This window comes from Tetrao urogallus (assembly GCF_951394365.1).
Source record: "Tetrao urogallus genome assembly, chromosome: 37".
In the NCBI taxonomy this organism is placed as follows: Eukaryota; Metazoa; Chordata; class Aves; order Galliformes; family Phasianidae; genus Tetrao; species Tetrao urogallus.
In genome coordinates this window covers 38,329-61,215 of record NC_136850.1, presented here as the reverse complement: position 1 = coordinate 61,215, position 22,887 = coordinate 38,329, and the positions used below count along the sequence as shown (strand labels likewise).

The window sequence follows — 22,887 nt, the reverse complement described above, 5'->3', positions numbered from 1 at the left end:
TGGTTACTCGCAGCTTTATTGACCCCATAAAGGCTTCACTGTGCCCCACAACCTTTCTAGTGCTCTCAGTCACGCTGCGGCCGCAGCTTCATCTCTGTGAAGGGGATGGAGTACTCGAAGCCCTTCCAGGGGTACCAGTTGATGCCCTGCAGAGAGGGAGGGGGGGATTTGGTCACACCCTGTAGGCAACTTACAGCGGTTCTACAGACACATATAGGCCCTACAGGGGGCCCCAAAGTACCCCCTTCCCTGCTCCAGCTTCTACAACTCTTATAGGGTCCCATACTCATAGGAGAGACATGAGGCTAAAGGAAGCTTGTGGGGGGTAGCCCTCCATATTTACCCCACATAACCCCCCATGGCCCCACAGTAACCCCCTCCCTCCTGTCTCATTGGGTTGTTTTTATGCCCCCACAGACCCCTTCATAGCCCCCATAGCCATACCTGGTGGTCGTAGGGCACCCCATAGCGCCCGTTGAGGTTGGCATAATGGCAGTTGCGGTACCACCAGGCTCCGGTGTAGGCGACGGCGCAGGGCCGGGGGCGGCCCCGGGGGTCGTGGTCCCGTGTGGAGAAGGGGCTCCCAGCGTGGTAGGATAGTGCATCCCCTGTAGGACCCACAGCAAGGTTATGGGGACCCCTAAAGAGAGCTCTCCAGGACACCCACATAGGGTTCAGAGCCCCAAGGATGAACCACAGACCCCCAGGAGTCCCCACATCCTCATAGAGACCACCCTGTGGGGCAGAGCCTCCTCCTCCTCCCCTCTCCTCCCCCCCGGAACCCTTGTGGGCTCCCTGTGGTCTTGAGATCCCACTGGATCAATGATCCCAAAGACCCCTGCAAGGCCCCCTCACTGTGGGCAAAGGGACTGCCCCCTATTCTCCCCAGGATTCCCCCCCCACCCCATGATCTGGGTGCCCCTAAGAGCCCTCCCATGAGTCAAGGTTAACCTTATACCCTCCAGGACCCCCCCCAGCCCCACACGCACCAGCTGTGCCACTGTAAGCCCCGAGATGGAGGCGAAAACTGTCCTCAGGACCACCGACGGCAAAATCCCGATAGCGGGCGAAGGCGCTGTCTGACGGCGTCCGGAGGTCCACACGCAGCTCCGTGGGCCCAGAAGCTGTCAGCGCATGCAGCGCCGCATTTCCTGCCCACATCCCACAGCCATCATCATCCCCGCCCCACAGACCCAACTGGGGCCCTGCCCCGCACCCTACACCCCCCACCCCACGCACCCATCTTGGATCCATCCCGCATCCCAGTGGGGTTCAGTCCCATGTCCTGCAGCCATCAGCCATCCCCACCCCGGGTGCCTCACCCCCACCTCAGTCCTCAGTCTCCCCAGGTTTTGAGGTCCTCACCCAGCCAGAACTCCCTGGAGATGTTCCCGAAGCCGTGGACGTACTCCTCCCACCCCCTCCAGAAGTTGGTGCCCCCATCCATGCGGCGCTGGAACACCTTTGGGGGTGGGGGGTGGGGTCAGAATCTCCCCCAGACCCCACACTGCCCCCAGACCCCCCATTACCTCCCCCTAAACCCCCAACACTGCACCCTAAGACCCTTGTATTGCCCCCCAGGGCATCCTATTGCCTCTCCCAGATCCACCACAGCCCCAAATTTCTCCCTGGGTGGTGCTCCCCCATTTATAGTTCCAGGGGGTTACTGGGATCCCCATGGATAGTATAGGGGGTATGTGAGTCTCACAGAACACTGGGATCCCCCTGCAGTTTCCAGAATTACCCCAGTTGCCCCACAAGACCCTCCCATTAACCTCCCCTCCCCTCCAGCCTCCCCCCACATTGCTTCTCAACCCCCCCAGAACCTCCCCAGATGCCCCAAATACCCCCAGTTGCTCCACAGGACTCCCCTATTGCCAACCCAACCCCTATAATGGCAACCACCAGCCAGCCACCCAAACCCCATGACACTCATTGCCCATCAGACTCTTCATAGCCCCCCCCACGCCCCCCACTTCCTCCCCTTGCCCCCAGCCCCACCAGCCAGCCTCCCCCATCGCTCTCCATGTCGCAGAAGACGCGCAGTGGCCGTCGCTGGTCACCCCCGAGGAAGATGAGGACTTCTCGTGAAGGCCCTGGTCCATTGAGCTGCTCCTCAGCGCAGTCCCGGGGGTGTGGGTGAGGAAGGGGTGCTGGGGGACAAAGTGCAGTGTAGGTGCCCCCATCCACAGGACCCAACCAGTTGGGGGTCCCTGTTCACCTATCAAGGGACGAGGGCATCCTACTGACCCCCCACCTAAGGAACCCCCCTACGTAGGGACCCATTATTCAGGCACTTGGGAATCCGAGAGCCCCCCCACGCAAAGATGCAGATTTTTGGGTACCCCCCTCCATACTTCAGGACCCAGCATCCTTGTGTTCCCACCACCACAAAGCATCCAGGTATTTGGGCACCCCAGAGTCTCCCACCCAAGTGCCCTGACACCTGGGTGCCCCCTCCCCCCCCAAGGGACCTCCTTTCCCAGCTCACGGGTGTTGAAGGTGGTCTCGAGGGGCTCCAGCCCCCGGCCCCGGAGCTGCACCATATAGTGTCCAGTGGGCTCCAGGCCCCACAGTTCCTTGGATGTTGCCTCAGGGGGCAGCTGCAGTGTCTGGGGAGAGGACATGGGAAGGTTATTGGGCTGCTATGGGGGTCCCTAAAGGGCATTACAGGGGTGTTTAATGTCTCCAGGGAGCATAAAGGGGCCCAGGAGGAGGATGGGAGTGCTGCAAAGGGAGTATTGAGGACCTCAAGAGATTGTGGGGTGCAGTAGGGTTCTTAGGATGCTTGGGGGCTTTTGGGTTTCCCACGGTGGGAACAGGGTCCCCAAGGAGGTTATCTGGGTCCCCAAAGGGGCACTGGGATCCCTGCGGGGAGATCTGGGTCTCCACAAGGAATACTGGGGTCTCCAAAGGGGCGAGTGGAGATCTCAGGGGGCTGGGGGGGGGTTCCTAGAGGAGCACTAGGGTCCTCAGAGATGCCATGCTGATCCCCAGGAGGAGTTCTAGGGTCACAAACAGGGTTGCAGGGAAGCCCTATGGGTTACTGGGATCCCCCCATAGGCATACTGGGGTACCCCAGGAGATACTGAGGTCCCCTGGGAAGTTCAGGGAACGCTATGGGGCGTTACCTTCATGGGGCCTCCGAGGGGTCCGTAGGTGAGGTTGTAGCCATCCGGAGGGACACGGGGAGGCGCCCAATGCAGCTGAGCACTGCGGGGCCACAGTTTGCCCACCCATAGCGTTCCTGGGGCACCTGGGAAAAGATGGAGGGCACTGAGGCCCACAGCCCTCCCTTGGATGTCCCACACTCTCCCTCCCACTAACTCCTTTTGGACCCCCCCCCAAAGGCCTCTTGAGAGCCCTCAGCACCTGCTGACCACCAAGACACTCCCACCCCACTGCAGTGTCCCAGTGACCCCCACCCACACTACTCCCACACACAGGGGGCTTTGGGGTGCCACATAGATCTCCTATAACTTCCTAGGCACCACCCCCACAGGGACACCTCCCACCCGTGACACCATCAACCATCCAGCTCTACCTGAGTTTGAACACTGCTTTCAGCAGAAGGGCTTAATTCCTGTGTGAAGCCATGCCGGTCCTTTTCAACTCTGCTACAGTCTATATACTGAGGCCAACAATGCATTTCCCCTAATGTAGATCCCTCCAACACTCAACAGTGCATCCAACAGTCCTTCCAAACAACCATTTCTCCACAGAAACTCACATCCCTCCATCCAACCAGTTGCTACATGTTCACCCAACAAGCTCTTTTTATATTAAAAAAAATTAATTCATTCCATCGGTCATCCCCAAACAAACTACAACATGAGCGATCCATCCATCCTTCAAATAAAATCTCTCCAGAGCTCAGGAAAAGTTCCTATTGACAACAGTGTGCAAGTGGAACCTGGCAGGGCCCAGCTGACTCCAATTCCAGTGCACAGAGGCATTGAGGCAAGAGCCCAAAGCTCTTCATTCAAGTATCTGCACGTGCAACCAAGCGTCAATTACTCAAAGACCCACACTCCCATCTGAACAGGCATCACAAAATCCACTCCCCATCGGTCCCTTTGTAATTCAGTGCACGGATTAATGGAGCCATTCCAAAATGGGAACTTAAAAGCTCATCCCATGGCAAGAAGAAATCAAGATTCACAGCACAGGCCACGTTTCACTTACCAACATCAGGAAACCCAGAGCCCAACATGTGCCAATTCCTGCCCTCACCTGTGACGGCGTCAGTGGAGATGGGGCCCAGCCGTTTCCGCCCCCACAACCCATAAAGGTTGAACTTGTAGCGGCGGGACGGCGACAGCCCGGGCACGCTCACCGAGCGCGACCCACCGTCCACGGGCACCACCTGCGGCTGGCCTTGCGCGTCCTTGTACTGCACCGTGAAGGAGTCAAAGGAGCCCTCGGGGACGCTCCACTCCAGCTGCACGGAGTCGGGGCTGACGTGCGATGCCGTCACCTCACCCAGGCGTGGTGGGGAAGGTGGTTCCTCCGCTGCTGGCGCGGCAGCTGCAGCACAAAGTCCATGTCCATCCATCCTACTATCCTCGTGTTCTACAGCTTACCAACCATTCTCCAAACATTCACCTGTCCCGATTGACAAGTTACCCTACCCCAACCTTCCATCCATACTTCCATCCATACAACCCAATCCTCTCCACTCATCACTACCCCCTACTCCTCCCATCCTGCATGCTCCCGTCCCTCCATGCTTCCCCATGCTTTGCCACAGAACCTTTCCGTTTCCGTTCACACACCAGTCACCAGCACAGCCCATCACACTGCTCACGCCACGCGCCAAGCTCAAGGCCCTCCTCAAGAGAGGCACAGCATGCGGGGGCCCTCACCTGTGATGGTGTCAGTGGAGATGGGGCCCAGACGTGTCTGCCCCCACAGCCCATACAGGTTGAACTTGTAGGGGTGGGACGGCAGCAAACCAGGCACGGTCACCGTGCGGGACCCACTGTCCAAGTGCAGCTCCTGCGGCTGGCCCTGCACGTCTACGTACTGCACTGTGAAGGAGTCAAAGGTGCCTTCGGGGACGCTCCATTCCAGTTGGACGGAGTTGGGGCTGACATGGGATGCTGTCAGCTCTCCCAGGCGCGGCTGGGATGGTGGTTGCTCCTCCACCTCTTCTGCAGCTGCAATACAGAAGACACAGCGCAGGATAACAGCATGGTCCTGCCCATCAGCCACATCCACTCACCCTTCCCTGCCCCCTTTTTCCATCCACTCTCAATCTTCTCTGCACTTCAACCAACTGCCATTCCTTTACACCGCCACCATCCAGACAACCAGCTTACCGTCCCACAATTCATGCAAGGATTCTCTCTGTACTTCCATCCACTCATTTCCCTACGCAGCCACGTGCTCATAGTTCAGAGCAAGCAACGCTTACTCCTTTTTCCATCCAAGAATTATCTAACACATCTGTGAACATATCCATCCACTGTCCCAGCACACCAAGGATCTACCTATCCCTTCTCCATTCACCCACCTATTCCTAAGTTCTTCCATCCATCCTTTCGCTCCTTCATCTATCGGCCCATCCGTTCAAACAAATACTCAAACAGCCACAATCTTATAGGGCAGCCATCACCCCACCCGTTCCCCATCGCTCCCTTCATACTTAAGTGCAACATTCCATGGATCCTTCCCTAAAAAAGGCACCCTAATCGGGTTCGTCCCGTTGCCAGAGGAAATCAAGATCCCCAGCCCACGCCATGTTTCTCTTTCTATCTCCAGGAAGCCTAGAGCCCACCAGGTGCCAATTTCCGCCCTCACCTGTGACGGCATCAGTGGAGATGGGGCCCAGCCGCTTCCTCCCCCACACCCCGTACAGGTTGAACTTGTAGCGGCGGGACGGCGACAGCCCGGGCACGCTCACCGAGCGCGACCCACCGTCCACGGGCACCACCTGCGGCTGGCCTTGCGCGTCCTTGTACTGCACCGTGAAGGAGTCAAAGGAGCCCTCGGGGACGCTCCACTCCAGCTGCACGGAGTCGGGGCTGACGTGCGATGCCGTCACCTCACCCAGGCGTGGTGGGGAAGGCGGTTCCTCCGCTGCAGGAGCTACAGCAGCAACACAGTAAAAGTAATTAGTGCAGAAAGCATCCACGCAAGCAATCCTCCATCCACGCAACAACCAAACAAACATTCATCCAACCATCCGGTTCTGCTCTCAGCACAAAATTTATCCAAGCACCATTCCACAGAAATTATCAATCATCCCATCTTCCTCCATTCTTCCTCCAATCATGCAGGCACTCATCCCTACAGGCTTTCCATTCTACAAGAAAACACTTCTTTCTCAACCAAGATGACTGTAAGCAGGACAAGCCATTAAAAGTTTCGATCATAGGCCAAGCCCATGGCCAGCAGGACATGGATGGAGCACACAGCATCCTCCCTCACCTGTGACGGCATCAGTGGAGATGGGGCCCAGCCGCTTCCTCCCCCACACCCCATAAAGGTTGAACTTGTAGCGGCGGGACGGCGACAGCCCGGGCACGCTCACCGAGCGCAACCCACCGTCCACGGGCACCACCTGCGGCTGGCCTTGCGCGTCCTTGTACTGCACCGTGAAGGAGTCAAAGGAGCCCTCGGGGACGCTCCACTCCAGCTGCACGGAGTCGGGGCTGACGTGCGATGCCGTCACCTCACCCAGGCGTGGTGGGGAAGGTGGTTCCTCCGCTGCTGGCGCGGCAGCTGCAGCACAAAGTCCATGTCCATCCATCCTACTATCCTCGTGTTCTACAGCTTACCAACCATTCTCCAAACATTCACCTGTCCCGATTGACAAGTTACCCTACCCCAACCTTCCATCCATACAACCCAATCCTCTCCACTCATCACTACCTCCTACTCCTCCCACACTACTAGCTCCCGTCCCTCCATACTTTCCCATGCTTTGCCACAGAACCTTTCCGTTTCCATTCACACGCCAGTCACCAGCACAGCCCATCACACTGCTCACGCCACGCGCCAAGCTCAAGGCCCTCCTCAAGAGAGGCACAGCATGCGGGGGCCCTCACCTGTGATGGTGTCAGTGGAGATGGGGCCCAGGCGTGTCTGCCCCCACAGCCCATACAGGTTGAACTTGTAGGGGTGGGACGGCAGCAAACCAGGCACGGTCACCGTGCGGGACCCACTGTCCAAGTGCAGCTCCTGCGGCTGGCCCTGCACGTCTACGTACTGCACTGTGAAGGAGTCAAAGGTGCCTTCGGGGACGCACCATTCCAGTTGGACGGAGTTGGGGCTGACATGGGATGCTGTCAGCTCTCCCAGGCGCGGCTGGGATGGTGGTTGCTCCTCCACCTCTTCTGCAGCTGCAATACAGAAGACACAGCGCAGGATAACAGCATGGTCCTGCCCATCAGCCACATCCAGCCACCCATCCATCCATTCATCCTCTTTCTGCTCCCTTTTTCCATCCACTCTCAATCTTCTGCGCACCTCAACCATCTAACCCAACTGCCATTCCTTCACACTGCCATCATCTGGACTACCAGCTTACCGTCCCACCATTCATGCAAGGATTCTCTCTGTACTTCCATCCACTCATTTCCCTACGCAACCACGTGCTCACAGTTCAACAGAGCAAGCAACGCTTACTCCTTCTTCCATCCAAGAATTATCTTACACATCTGTGAACATATCCATCCACTGTCCCAGCACACCAAGGATCTACCTATCCCTTCTCCATCCACCCACCTATTCCTAAGTTCTTCCATCCATCCTTTCGCTCCTTCATCTATCTGCCCATCCGTTCAAACAAATACTCAAACAGCCACAATCTTATAGGGCAGCCATCACCCCACCCGTTCCCCATCGCTCCCTTCATACTTAAGTGCAACATTCCATGGATCCTTCCCTAAAAAAGGCACCCTAATCGGGTTCGTCCCGTTGCCAGAGGAAATCAAGATCCCCAGCCCACGCCATGTTTCTCTTTCTATCTCCAGGAAGCCTAGAGCCCACCAGGTGCCAATTTCCGCCCTCACCTGTGACGGCGTCAGTGGAGATGGGGCCCAGCCGTTTCCTCCCCCACACCCCGTACAGGTTGAACTTGTAGCGGCGGGACGGCGACAGTCCGGGCACGCTCACCGAGCGCGACCCACCGTCCACGGGCACCACCTGCGGCTGGCCTTGCGCGTCCTTGTACTGCACCGTGAAGGAGTCAAAGGAGCCCTCGGGGACGCTCCACTCCAGCTGCACGGAGTCGGGGCTGACGTGCGATGCCGTCACCTCACCCAGGCGTGGTGGGGAAGGTGGTTCCTCCGCTGCTGGCACGGCAGCTGCAGCACAAAGTCCACGTCCATCCATCCTACTATCCTCGTGTTTTACAGCTTACCAATCATTCTCCAAACATTCCCCTGTCCCAACTGACAAGTTATCCTACCCAACCTTCCATCCATACTTCCATCCATACAACCCAATCCTCTCCACTCATCACTACCTCCTACTCCTCCCACCCTGCTAGCTCCCGTCCCTCCATACTTCCCCATGCTTTGCCACAGAACCTTTCCGTTTCTGTTCACACACCAGTCACCAGCACAGCCCATCACACTGCTCACGCCACGCGCCAAGCTCAAGGCCCTCCTCAAGAGAGGCACAGCATGCGGGGGCCCTCACCTGTGATGGTGTCAGTGGAGATGGGGCCCAGACGTGTCTGCCCCCACAGCCCATACAGGTTGAACTTGTAGGGGTGGGACGGCAGCAAACCAGGCACGGTCACCGTGCGGGACCCACTGTCCAAGTGCAGCTCCTGCGGCTGGCCCTGCACGTCTACGTACTGCACTGTGAAGGAGTCAAAGGTGCCTTCGGGGACGCTCCATTCCAGTTGGACGGAGTTGGGGCTGACATGGGATGCTGTCAGCTCTCCCAGGCGCGGCTGGGATGGTGGTTGCTCCTCCACCTCTTCTGCAGCTGCAATACAGAAGACACAGCGCAGGATAACAGCATGGTCCTGCCCATCAGCCACATCCACTCACCCTTCCCTGCCCCCTTTTTCCATCCACTCTCAATCTTCTCCACACTTCAACCAACTACCATTCCTTTACACCGCCACCATCCAGACAACCAGCTTACCGTCCCACCATTCATGCAAGGATTCTCTCTGTACTTTCATCCACTCATTTCCCAATGCAGCCACGTGCTCACAGTTCAACAGAGCAAGCAACGCTTACTCCTTCTTCCATCCAAGAATTATCTTACACATCTGTGAACATATCCATCCACTGTCCCAGCACACCAAGGATCTACCTATCCCTTCTCCATCCACCCACCTATTCCTAAGTTCTTCCATCCATCCTTTCGCTCCTTCATCTATCTGCCCATCCGTTCAAACAAATACTCAAACAGCCACAATCTTATAGGGCAGCCATCACCCCACCCGTTCCCCATCGCTCCCTTCATACTTAAGTGCAACATTCCATGGATCCTTCCCTAAAAAAGGCACCCTAATCGGGTTCGTCCCGTTGCCAGAGGAAATCAAGATCCCCAGCCAACACCATGTTTCTCTTTCTATCTCCAGGAAGCCTAGAGCCCACCAGGTGCCAATTTCCGCCCTCACCTGTGACGGCATCAGTGGAGATGGGGCCCAGCCGTTTCCGCCCCCACAACCCATAAAGGTTGAACTTGTAGCGGCGGGACGGCGACAGCCCGGGCACGCTCACCGAGCGCGACCCACCGTCCACGGGCACCACCTGCGGCTGGCCTTGCGCGTCCTTGTACTGCACCGTGAAGGAGTCAAAGGAGCCCTCGGGGACGCTCCACTCCAGCTGCACGGAGTCGGGGCTGACGTGCGATGCCGTCACCTCACCCAGGCGTGGTGGGGAAGGTGGTTCCTCTGCTGCAGGTGCAGCAGCTGCAATGTACAAGAAGTAAATCGTTGCAGAAACATCCACCCAATCTACCTTCCCTCCATTGAACAACCCAACCAACATGCATTCTGCCATACAGCTGTGCCCTGAGCACTCGTTTATTCAAGAACTCTTCCATGCATCCTTCCTTCCATCCACCACGCAACATTTATCAGCCATTCCCTCCTCCATGCTCCCTCCAATCTTGCAGGCACTCATCTCTACAGACTTCCCAAACCAATAACAAGGAAACGTTTCCTTCTCGAGCACGATGACTGTAAGCAAGAGGAGCCATGAAAGGCTCCTGCCATATGCCAAGCCCACTGCCAGCAGGACACGGATGGAGCACACAGCATCCTCACCTGTGACTGCATCAGTGGAGATGGGGCCCAGCCGCTTCCTCCCCCACACCCCGTACAGGTTGAACTTGTAGCGGCGGGACGGCGACAGCCCGGGCACGCTCACCGAGCGTGACCCACCGTCCACGGGCACCACCTGCGGCTGGCCTTGCGCGTCCTTGTACTGCACCGTGAAGGAGTCAAAGGAGCCCTCGGGGACGCTCCACTCCAGCTGCACGGAGTCGGGGCTGACGTGCGATGCCGTCACCTCACCCAGGCGTGGTGGGGAAGGTGGTTCCTCCGCTGCAGGAGCTACAGCAGCAACACAGTAAAAGTAATTAGTGCAAAAAGCATCCACGCAAGTAATCCTCCATCCACGCAACAACCAAACAAACATTCATCCAACCATCCGGTTCTGCTCTGAACACAAAATTTATCCAAGCACCATTCCACAGAAATTATCTATCATTCCCTCTTCTATTCTTCCTCCAAACTTGCATGCACTCATCCCTACAGGCTTTCCCTTCTACAAGAAAACACTTCTTTCTCAACCAAGATAACTGTAAGCAGGACAGGCCATTAAAGGTTCCGGTCATAGGCCAAGCCCAATGTCAGCAGCAGGACATGGATGAAGCACACAGCATCCTCCCTCACCTGTGACGGCGTCAGTGGAGATGGGGCCCAGCCGCTTCCTCCCCCACACCCCGTACAGGTTGAACTTGTAGCGGCGGGACGGCGACAGCCCGGGCACGCTCACCGAGCGCGACCCACCGTCCACGGGCACCACCTGCGGCTGGCCTTGCGCATCCTTGTACTGCACCGTGAAGGAGTCAAAGGAGCCCTCGGGGACGCTCCACTCCAGCTGCACGGAGTCGGGGCTGACGTGCGATGCCGTCACCTCACCCAGGCGTGGTGGGGAAGGTGGTTCCTCCGCTGCTGGCGCGGCAGCTGCAGCACAAAGTCCATGTCCATCCATCCTACTATCCTCGTGTTCTACAGCTTACCAAACATTCTCCAAACATTCCCCTGTCCCAACTGACAAGTTACCCTACCCAACCTTCCATCCATACAACCCAATCCTCTCCACTCATCACTACCCCCTACTCCTCCCACCCTGCTAGCTCCCGACCCTCCATACTTCCCCATGCTTTGCCACAGAACCTTTCCGTTTCCGTTCACACACCAGTCACCAGCACAGCCCATCACACTGCTCACGCCACGCGCCAAGCTCAAGGCCCTCCTCAAAAGAGGCACAGCATGCGGGGGCCCTCACCTGTGATGGTGTCAGTGGAGATGGGGCCCAGACGTGTCTGCCCCCACAGCCCATACAGGTTGAACTTGTAGGGGTGGGACGGCAGCAAACCAGGCACGGTCACCGTGCGGGACCCACTGTCCAAGTGCAGCTCCTGCGGCTGGCCCTGCACGTCTACGTACTGCACTGTGAAGGAGTCAAAGGTGCCTTCGGGGACGCTCCATTCCAGTTGGACGGAGTTGGGGCTGACATGGGATGCTGTCAGCTCTCCCAAGCGCGGCTGGGATGGTGGTTGCTCCTCCACCTCTTCTGCAGCTGCAATACAGAAGACACAGCGCAGGATAACAGCATGGTCCTGCCCATCAGCCACATCCAGTCACCCTTCCCTGCCCCCTTTTTCCATCCACTCTCAATCTTCTCCGCACTTCAACAAACTGCCATTCCTTCACACCGCCACCATCCAGACAACCAGCTTACCGTCCCACCATTCATGCAAGGATTCTCTCTGTACTTCCATCCACTCATTTCCCTACGCAGCCACGTGCTCACAGTTCAGAGCAAGCAACGCTTATTCCTTTTTCCATCCAAGAATTATCTAACACATCTGTGAACATATCCATCCACTGTCCCAGCACACCAAGGATCTACCTATCCCTTCTCCATCCACCCACCTATTCCTAAGTTCTTCCATCCATCCTTTCGCTCCTTCATCTATCTGCCCATCCGTTCAAACAAATACTCAAACAGCCACAATCTTATAGGGCAGCCATCACCCCACCTGTTCCCCATCGCTCCCTTCATACTTAAGTGCAACATTCCATGGATCCTTCCCTAAAAAAGGCACCCTAATCGGGTTCGTCCCGTTGCCAGAGGAAATCAAGATCCCCAGCCCACGCCATGTTTCTCTTTCTATCTCCAGGAAGCCTAGAGCCCACCAGGTGCCAATTTCCACCCTCACCTGTGACGGCATCAGTGGAGATGGGGCCCAGCCGTTTCCTCCCCCACACCCCGTACAGGTTGAACTTGTAGCGGCGGGACGGCGACAGCCCGGGCACGCTCACCGAGCGCGACCCACCGTCCACGGGCACCACCTGCGGCTGGCCTTGTGCGTCCTTGTACTGCACCGTGAAGGAGTCAAAGGAGCCCTCGGGGACGCTCCACTCCAGCTGCACGGAGTCGGGGCTGACGTGCGATGCCGTCACCTCACCCAGGCGTGGTGGGGAAGGTGGTTCCTCCGCTGCAGGAGCTACAGCAGCAACACAGTAAAAGTAATTAGTGCAGAAAGCATCCACGCAAGCAATCCTCCATCCACGCAACAACCAAACAAACATTCATCCAACCATCCGGTTCTACTCTGAACACAAAATTTATCCAAGCACCATTCCACAGAAATTATCAATCATTCCCTCTTCTATTCTTCCTCCAATCATGCAGGCACTCATCCCAACAGGCATTCCATTCTACAAGAAAACACATCTTTCTCAACCAAGATGACTGTAAGCAGGACGGGCCATTAAAGGTTCCGGTCATAGGCTAAGCCCACGGCCAGCAGGACAGGGATGGAGCACACAGCATCCTCACCTGTGACTGCATCAGTGGAGATGGGGCCCAGCCGTTTCCTCCCCCACACCCCGTACAGGTTGAACTTGTAGCGGCGGGACGGCGACAGCCCGGGCACGCTCACCGAGCGCGACCCACCGTCCACGGGCACCACCTGCGGCTGGCCTTGCGCGTCCTTGTACTGCACCGTGAAGGAGTCAAAGGAGCCCTCGGGGACGCTCCACTCCAGCTGCACGGAGTCGGGGCTGACGTGCGATGCCGTCACCTCACCCAGGCGTGGTGGGGAAGGTGGTTCCTCTGCTGCAGGTGCGGCAGCTGCAATGTACAGGAAGTAAATCGTTGCAGAAACATCCACCCAATCTACCTTCCCTCCATTGAACAACCCAACCAACATGCATTCTGCCATACAGCTGTGCCCTGAGCACTCGTTTATTCAAGAACTCTTCCATGCATCCTTCCTTCCATCCACCACGCAACATTTATCAGCCATTCCCTCCTCCATGCTCCCTCCAATCTTGCAGGCACTCATCTCTACAGACTTCCCAAACCAATAACAAGGAAACGTTTCCTTCTCGAGCACGATGACTGTAAGCAAGAGGAGCCATGAAAGGCTCCTGCCATATGCCAAGCCCACTGCCAGCAGGACACGGATGGAGCACACAGCATCCTCACCTGTGACTGCATCAGTGGAGATGGGGCCCAGCCGCTTCCTCCCCCACACCCCGTACAGGTTGAACTTGTAGCGGCGGGACGGCGACAGCCCGGGCACGCTCACCGAGCGCGACCCACCGTCCACGGGCACCACCTGCGGCTGGCCTTGCGCGTCCTTGTACTGCACCGTGAAGGAGTCAAAGGAGCCCTCGGGGACGCTCCACTCCAGCTGCACGGAGTCGGGGCTGACGTGCGATGCCGTCACCTCACCCAGGCGTGGTGGGGAAGGTGGTTCCTCCGCTGCAGGAGCTACAGCAGCAACACAGTAAAAGTAATTAGTGCAAAAAGCATCCACGCAAGTAATCCTCCATCCACGCAACAACCAAACAAACATTCATCCAACCATCCGGTTCTGCTCTGAACACAAAATTTATCCAAGCACCATTCCACAGAAATTATCTATCATTCCCTCTTCTATTCTTCCTCCAAACTTGCATGCACTCATCCCTACAGGCTTTCCCTTCTACAAGAAAACACTTCTTTCTCAACCAAGATAACTGTAAGCAGGACAGGCCATTAAAGGTTCCGGTCATAGGCCAAGCCCAATGTCAGCAGCAGGACATGGATGAAGCACACAGCATCCTCCCTCACCTGTGACGGTGTCAGTGGAGATGGGGCCCAGCCGCTTCCTCCCCCACACCCCGTACAGGTTGAACTTGTAGCGGCGGGACGGCGACAGCCCGGGCACGCTCACCGAGCGCGACCCACCGTCCACGGGCACCACCTGCGGCTGGCCTTGCGCGTCCTTGTACTGCACCGTGAAGGAGTCAAAGGAGCCCTCGGGGACGCTCCACTCCAGCTGCACGGAGTCGGGGCTGACGTGCGATGCCGTCACCTCACCCAGGCGTGGTGGGGAAGATGGTTCCTCCGCTGCTGGCGTGGCAGCTGCAGCACAAAGTCCATGTCCATCCATCCTACTATCCTCGTGTTCTACAGCTTACCAAACATTCTCCAAACATTCCCCTGTCCCAACTGACAAGTTACCCTACCCAACCTTCCATCCATACAACCCAATCCTCTCCACTCATCACTACCCCCTACTCCTCCCACCCTGCTAGCTCCCGACCCTCCATACTTCCCCATGCTTTGCCACAGAACCTTTCCGTTTCCGTTCACACACCAGTCACCAGCACAGCCCATCACACTGCTCACGCCACGCGCCAAGCTCAAGGCCCTCCTCAAGAGAGGCACAGCATGCGGGGGCCCTCACCTGTGATGGTGTCAGTGGAGATGGGGCCCAGACGTGTCTGCCCCCACAGCCCATACAGGTTGAACTTGTAGGGGTGGGACGGCAGCAAACCAGGCACGGTCACCGTGCGGGACCCACTGTCCAAGTGCAGCTCCTGCGGCTGGCCCTGCACGTCTACGTACTGCACTGTGAAGGAGTCAAAGGTGCCTTCGGGGACGCTCCATTCCAGTTGGACGGAGTTGGGGCTGACATGGGATGCTGTCAGCTCTCCCAAGCGCGGCTGGGATGGTGGTTGCTCCTCCACCTCTTCTGCAGCTGCAATACAGAAGACACAGCGCAGGATAACAGCATGGTCCTGCCCATCAGCCACATCCAGTCACCCTTCCCTGCCCCCTTTTTCCATCCACTCTCAATCTTCTCCGCACTTCAACAAACTGCCATTCCTTCACACCGCCACCATCCAGACAACCAGCTTACTGTCCCACCATTCATGCAAGGATTCTCTCTGTACTTTCATCCACTCATTTCCCTACGCAGCCACGTGCTCACAGTTCAACAGAGCAAGCAACGCTTACTCCTTTTTCCATCCAAGAATTATCTAACACATCTGTGAACATATCCATCCACTGTCCCAGCACACCAAGGATCTACCTATCCCTTCTCCATTCACCCACCTATTCCTAAGTTCTTCCATCCATCCTTTCGCTCCTTCATCTATCTGCCCATCCGTTCAAATACTCAAACAGCCACAATCTTATAGGGCAGCCATCACCCCACCCGTTCCCCATCGCTCCCTTCATACTTAAGTGCAACATTCCATGGATCCTTCCCTAAAAAAGGCACCCTAATCGGGTTCGTCCCGTTGCCAGAGGAAATCAAGATCCCCAGCCCACGCCATGTTTCTCTTTCTATCTCCAGGAAGCCTAGAGCCCACCAGGTGCCAATTTCCGCCCTCACCTGTGACGGCATCAGTGGAGATGGGGCCCAGCCGCTTCCTCCCCCACACCCCGTACAGGTTGAACTTGTAGCGGCGGGACGGCGACAGCCCGGGCACGCTCACCGAGCGCGACCCACCGTCCACGGGCACCACCTGCGGCTGGCCTTGCGCGTCCTTGTACTGCACCGTGAAGGAGTCAAAGGAGCCCTCGGGGACGCTCCACTCCAGCTGCACGGAGTCGGGGCTGACGTGCGATGCCGTCACCTCACCCAGGCGTGGTGGGGAAGGTGGTTCCTCTGCTGCAGGTGCAGCAGCTGCAATGTACAAGAAGTAAATCGTTGCAGAAACATCCACCCAATCTACCTTCCCTCCATTGAACAACCCAACCAACATGCATTCTGCCATACAGCTGTGCCCTGAGCACTCGTTTATTCAAGAACTCTTCCATGCATCCTTCCTTCCATCCACCACGCAACATTTATCAGCCATTCCCTCCTCCATGCTCCCTCCAATCTTGCAGGCACTCATCCCTACAGACTTCCCAAACCAATAACAAGGAAACGTTTCCTTCTCGAGCACGATGACTGTAAGCAAGAGGAGCCATGAAAGGCTCCTGCCATATGCCAAGCCCACTGCCAGCAGGACACGGATGGAGCACACAGCATCCTCACCTGTGACGGCATCAGTGGAGATGGGGCCCAGCCGCTTCCTCCCCCACACCCCGTACAGGTTGAACTTGTAGCGGCGGGACGGCGACAGCCCGGGCACGCTCACCGAGCGCGACCCACCGTCCACGGGCACCACCTGCGGCTGGCCTTGCGCGTCCTTGTACTGCACCGTGAAGGAGTCAAAGGAGCCCTCGGGGACGCTCCACTCCAGCTGCACGGAGTTGGGGCTGACGTGCGATGCCGTCACCTCACCCAGGCGTGGTGGGGAAGGTGATTCTTCCTTTGGTTTTGCTGAAGCTTTAACACAACAAAATACACATAGAAGACAGACGTCCTTTCACCTATGCACTCATTTGTGCTATTGTTTATCTATTTATCTGTGCATCCAGTCATCTATAGCCGCCACCCACTCAGCACAGAAAGCTATATAACTTTCTTTCTCCATATTTTCCCCTCCATTCTCATCTACTTAATTATCTTTTTTTGCTAGCTAATCCAGACTGTCATAAATCCACTATTGTTTACTTTTTTTTCCATCCATTCACGCACTCATTTTCTCCACTCATCCAAAAATCCATTTTTGCATCTATTCAGTCGGCACCCTCTGTCCCACCTATCCATCTACCTACAACCAACCCATGGGCCACTCACACCCTCATCCAGCTTTCCATCCTTTCAGCTCTCCAGCCCTCAGTCCCTGCACACAGTCATTCACAGCATCAAATCAAGGGGCAAGATTTGTTCCCTTGTCTCCCAAGTTTGAAGCTTGAAGTGATCCAAAGGGGGGCTCACAGTAGCCTCACCTGTGACAGCATCAGTGGAGATGAAACCAATGCGCTTCCGCCCCCACACCCCATACAGGTTGAACTTGTACCGGCGGGACGGCGACAGCCCGTGCACGGTCACTGTACGTGACCCACCGTCCACCGCAAGTGCCTGTGGCTGGCCTTGTGCATCCCTGTACTGTACTGTGAAGGAGTCAAAGGAGCCCTCCAGGACACTCCATTCCAACTGGATGGAGCTTGGAGTCACGTGGGAGACTGTGAGCATGCCTAGGTGGGGCCGCTGTGTTGGTTCCTCCTCTGATGGTGCTGGAACGATCATGTCAAGATGCAATGTATAAATATCTATGCATCCATCTAACCTACATTCAACCTTCAGTCTGTCCTTCCATTGATCCCTTTATTCACTCCTCCATCCACTCATCTCACCATCCAAACATCCAACCACATCAACCTGGATACCAAGTGCTGGTGAACATCTGAGTTACCCCATTGCCACCATCTGGGGTTACCTGCTTTGGCCATGGCCCCCTGGGGCTCAGTCCCCTCCATCTCATAGAGGTTCTTCCATTCTGGTGGAGGCTCACTGGTGTCACCCAGCCCTGCAACCCGAAGAGTAGCGTGGAGTTTTTGGATGCCACCAAGCAACGCTGTCCCCGTCCTCATCCCCACCCCTGTCACCTACCTGCAGTCACCAGGGAAGTGTAGGACTTGGAGACACGTCCCCGCACCACACCGTGCACCTCCACCCGGTACGTGGCCCCTGGCACCAGCCCTGGCACCCGGGCCACTGTGGTGTCCCCTGGCACCCTCATCTCCCCCTCATCCCCCTCCGGCTCCTCCAGCAGCTGATAGCGGATCACTATGGTCTCCGCATGACCCCGCAGCCCATCCAAATCCACCAGGGCCTCACCAGCAGCTCCTGGCAACACCTGAGGTTTGGGGTGGGGGTTCTGCTGGAGGTGGCGGAGGAATTGATGACGCAGCAAGGCCGGGCTGCGGCGAAGCAGGTAGGAGAGGATGGCACGGGCCACTGCAGGCACTGTCTGGTTGCCTCGGAGTGGAAAATCCGTGGCCCGGAGGTGGCTTTCTAGGCGCTGCAGCAAGGATCCATTGTAGGAAGAAAGCTTGACCCCCAGCTCATGCAGGGATGGGACATTTGGGAGCACTGGGGACACAGGGGATGCTGGGGATAGTGGGGACTGTGAGGATGCTGGGGACCACTGAGATGTAGGTGACCTTGGGGACACTGGGGACTCTGGAGACAATGGGGATTCCAGGGAAGTTGGTGCTGCTGAGGACTCCGGGGACACTGGAGACCTCAGGGATGCTGGTGACCTTGGAGATGTTGAGGATGCTGGTGACCCCAAGGACCCCAGGGACACTGGGGACCGTGGGGATGCTGGAGACCCTCGGGCTGATGGTGATGCTGGGGCCACTGGAGATGCCAGAAATGTAGGGGTGCCCTGTAGCCCCCCTTGGTTGGGCAGAGACTGAGCAAGCACTGTGAAAACAGAAGGGATCCAGGTCACTAGCCTGTCCCCAAAATCCCTCATCTGCCACAGCCCAGGGACACAGGGATGGATGGACACATGAACACAGGAGGACAAACAGATGCCTAAGGACAGACCGTGGACATTGGGGAACCATAGGGAGTGCCTGGAGACATCCAGACTCATGGGCGCAGACAGATAGGGACAGAGGGACACGCAGGGAAGCATCAGGATATGTAGAGACACGTGGACCCATGGGGATGCATGGGGATATTCTGGGGTCACACAGACCTGAAGGGACACAAGGCCCCAAGTGAACAGATGAGCCCATGGGACACACAGTCCCATGGAGATACATTCAGATGGACAGGCTCAGGAAGACATATGGACCCACAGGGACAGACTGCTGACACACAGACCTCTGCAAGACAGACAGATGCATGTGGACCCTCAGAGCCATGGGAACAATAAAGACACATGGGGACAGACAGAGGCTGCAAACACCACCCATCTCTGCTCCCATTCCAGTACCCATCCCTGCCCCATGACTGCCTATAATCGTACCCCACGCCTGTTCCTTTCTCCATCTCTTTAGCTGCGACATTCCCATCCCCGTTCCCATTCCATCTTCACTCCCATGCTTGTCCCCACCTCAATCATCCCTGTCCCCACCTCAGACCCCACACCCATGATGTCCCCACCCCGTGCTTGCGTTATTCCTGTCCCCATGCCTGTCCTTGTGCTGTGCTCATTCCCATCTCTGTGCTGAATGCTGTCTCCATACATGTTGCCCCCTCGCAATGTCATCCCTGCCCCCATTTTTGTGCCCACGCCATCCCATGCCCCTTCTGTCCCCATGCCTGTCCCACAGCAGAAGGCACATACAGGTGCGGACACGCAAGGTGCCCGGTGCCCCGAGGTGCTGCTCCCGCTGGGCCTGGATGAAGATCTCAAAAGCTTGTCCAGGTGTCAGCCCTGTCACTTCAAAGGTAACAGCTGAACTAGGCAGCTCGTGGGTGGTCAGTGCTGCTGGTTCATCCTGGGGACAAAGGACACATCAAAGACACACTGAAGACACCATGTGGGACCTCTTCCTGAACCAGGCAGGTGGCCACAGTCAATGACTTCTCCTAGAGCTGGGAGATGACTCGGACACATGGGGACACATCACTGCCTCCATGCTGGGCAGCAAAGGAGTGGCTACAGGTGTGGCAGAGGATGTGCTGGAGACAAGCAGCAGATGGGTGACACCACCACGACTAATCCTCAGCACAAGGGACACAGTGGGGAGATGTCTCCACTCCTGAGCCATGCTGCAATGGTGTGAACTGGCCTCTGTCATGGTCTGAAGACAATAGGCACATTGGAGACATGTTGGGGACACAATGAGGACACTTTAGAGATGCCCCCAAATGGGGCAGAAGTCGATGACCATGGACACCAGCCCATCCTGGGGACAAGTTTCACACTGCAGACACATTGGAGCCACCACACTGGGACATCACTGTGCTGAGGATGCGTCCTCATTCCCATCCCCGTCTCCAGCTCACCATGGGGATGACTGCCACCTCATAGCCATCCACAGGCTTGGCTGGCCGCGGCCAGGTCACACGGAAGGACGTCTGGTTGCGCGCAGCCAGGCGCAGCGTCACTGAGGGGATCTCTGCAGGGAAAGAGCCCAGATGGGAGGTGGCCCCACAGGAACACTTCTGAGCCCTACAGGATGAGGCAGCCACAGCGTGGGGACACCCTCAGAACACCACAGGACAGTAGGTCAAAGGGATGAAGACAATATGGGGACACGGAGGGAGTTTCCAAGGAACAAAAGTGCCCAAGCCATGGGAACACCAGGACACTCAGGGCACTGGAGGGATCTGGGACAACTGAAAGCACAGGGATGGGGACACTGGGAGAGCACTGAAGGACAGCAGAGGAAACTGGGGGACAGACAAGGATACTTGGAAGCGGCATCAGGACCAGATGCCAAGGGAGCAGCAGGCCTGGGGACATACCGAGGGTGCAGTGGGGCCCACCACGGCCAGGGGGGCAGATGGGGGTCGCACAGAATGGTCCCGTGAAGCCCTCAAAGCAGTGGCAGCGGCCAGCCCGGCAACGTCCCTGGTCACTGCAGTCGAAGGGACAGCGGGGTGCAGGACACGGGAGACCATCCCCGGCCTCCCCCATGCGGCACCCACAGCAGCCCCCTGCCCCAGGGGTGTCACACAGCCTCCGCGCTGCTGTGCTCCCTGTGGGGTTGAGCAGGGTCCTCGTGAGCCACACGCCTCCCTTTGAATTCTCCATGTCTCCCCATATGTCCCTCACACACCCCCACAGCTCATTATGTCTCACATGCACCCCTGTGTCCTCCACGTCCCAATGTCCTCCCCATGTCCTACACTGTTCCCTTGTCCACATCACCCATGTTCCCCCGTTACTCTCCATCATCCTACATTCCACATTTCCCTGCATCCCCTCATCCTCCCATCCACATCCCCTACATAGCTCCTATGTCCCTATCCCCATGCTCCCTACCGCGTCCCTCATGTCCCCACTGTCCCCCCACATCCCTCAAACAGCCCCATGTATCTCATATCTCCGAAGTCTTCCCATATCTCCCATTCTCCCCAACATATCCCCCGTATCCCTGATCCCCACACCCTCCATGTCCCCATCTCCCCCCTCCCCGCCCCCATACCAGTGCCAGCCTGGGGCCCCAGGCTGTCCCCGCACTGTCCCTGCAGCGCCCGCACTTCTCCCTCCAGTGCCCGCAGCCGTCCCAGCACCGCCTCCAGCACCTCTGCCCCACAGGAGAGCTCCGGGGGGACAGGGGGAGGACCGGGGGATGTTCCCGCATTCCCTTGCGCTCTCCGAAGTGCCAGCGCCAGCAGCAGCAGCGGCAGCCCCGGGGTCATGATCCTGCAGGGAGGGGATGGATGCCAGCGGCACAGGGACCTCCCAGGGGACACACAAAGGTCTCGGACACCGTGGGGTGGGGTTACACCCACCTCACACCCCTGGTGTCACTCTTCCCACCCCCCTCCCCCCCCCGCCCCCGAGGGTCCCATACAGAGCTGGGGCTGTGGTGTGGCCCCAGTGCTGCCAGCTACACCCCAGTGATCCCAGTTCCCACTGCCTCCAGTAGCTTCACACACCACCCTTCAGAATATATGAACTCCAGTAACCATCAGCAGCCCTGCCCAGCAACACCAATACCACAGGGAACACAAATAACGTCAGGAATTCCAGTAACACCACAGCACAATAATTCTACTGACACTACCACCACCAGTAGCACCAGTGAGACCGACAACATCAGCAATGCTGGCAACACCAGCAATTGGCACCAGCATGCCAATTTCTCCAGTAATTCCAGTGACACCAGCAACTCCAGTAATACCAGCAGCACCAGCAAGTCAAACCATCCAGCAACTTCAATAATTCCAGCCACTGCAGCAGCACCAGTAACCCCAGCAACCCCAGTAACTCCAGCAGCACCAGTAATCCCCACCAGCTGCACTAACTCTAATAACTCCGGTAACTTCAGCAACTCCAGCAGCACCAGTAGCACCAGCCAGCTCCTCCAGTAACCCCAGCAGCCCCATAACGCAGCGATGCTGCAGCCCCATCCCCACCCCTCCTTCCCCCCCATCTCCCCAGTACTTTCCCAGTGCTGGAGCTGCTCCCAGGGGTCAGGATGTGACCTGTGGGTGGGGCCTGGAACTGGACCAGTTGGGTTCAGGTGAGTCCAGCTGCACCCAATTGGGTCTGGCTGGTTTGGTTCAACCCAGTTTGGCTCAGCTCAGTTCTGCTCACCTCAGCCCTGTTCAGCCCAATTGGGTTCTGTTAGGTTCTGCTGGGCCAGGCCCGGCGGCAGCAGCACGGCACTGAGGGCTCCGGGGCGGCTCCAGCCCTTTCATAGCCCCGGGCCGGGCGCAGGGCCAGCGCTGAGCTCATGGCGTGGCCACGGCACCTGTGGGCTGCACAGCAGGCAGCTCCAGGACACAGCGGCCAGCAGCAGAGCAGAATGCGGCCGAGGAGGGGCACGATGTCCTCACATCGGCCACACGCTGAGCATCGGG

The 22,887-nt window shown here is 57.5% G+C and overlaps 1 protein-coding gene across 1 annotated transcript; it reads right to left on the bottom strand.

Annotated features, from left to right (window-relative positions):
- Positions 1-65: 65 nt before the first annotated feature.
- LOC306956700 (tenascin-X-like) lies at positions 66-22,725 on the bottom strand (the record flags this gene model as incomplete). The annotated part of the gene is given in 35 exon segments (XM_079547981.1): positions 66-146; positions 445-608; positions 990-1,151; positions 1,366-1,462; positions 2,002-2,166; positions 2,169-2,221; positions 2,492-2,612; positions 3,132-3,256; positions 4,234-4,527; positions 4,866-5,159; positions 5,803-6,090; positions 6,433-6,726; positions 7,053-7,340; positions 8,019-8,312; positions 8,650-8,943; positions 9,590-9,883; positions 10,241-10,528; positions 10,871-11,164; positions 11,490-11,777; positions 12,427-12,714; positions 13,050-13,343; positions 13,701-13,988; positions 14,331-14,624; positions 14,950-15,243; positions 15,886-16,179; positions 16,537-16,830; positions 17,337-17,624; positions 17,828-17,917; positions 18,001-18,819; positions 19,694-19,847; positions 20,359-20,471; positions 20,821-21,054; positions 21,504-21,724; positions 22,622-22,632; positions 22,636-22,725. Coding segments are annotated over 35 exon segments (8,244 nt in total).
- Positions 22,726-22,887: the final 162 nt, after the last annotated feature.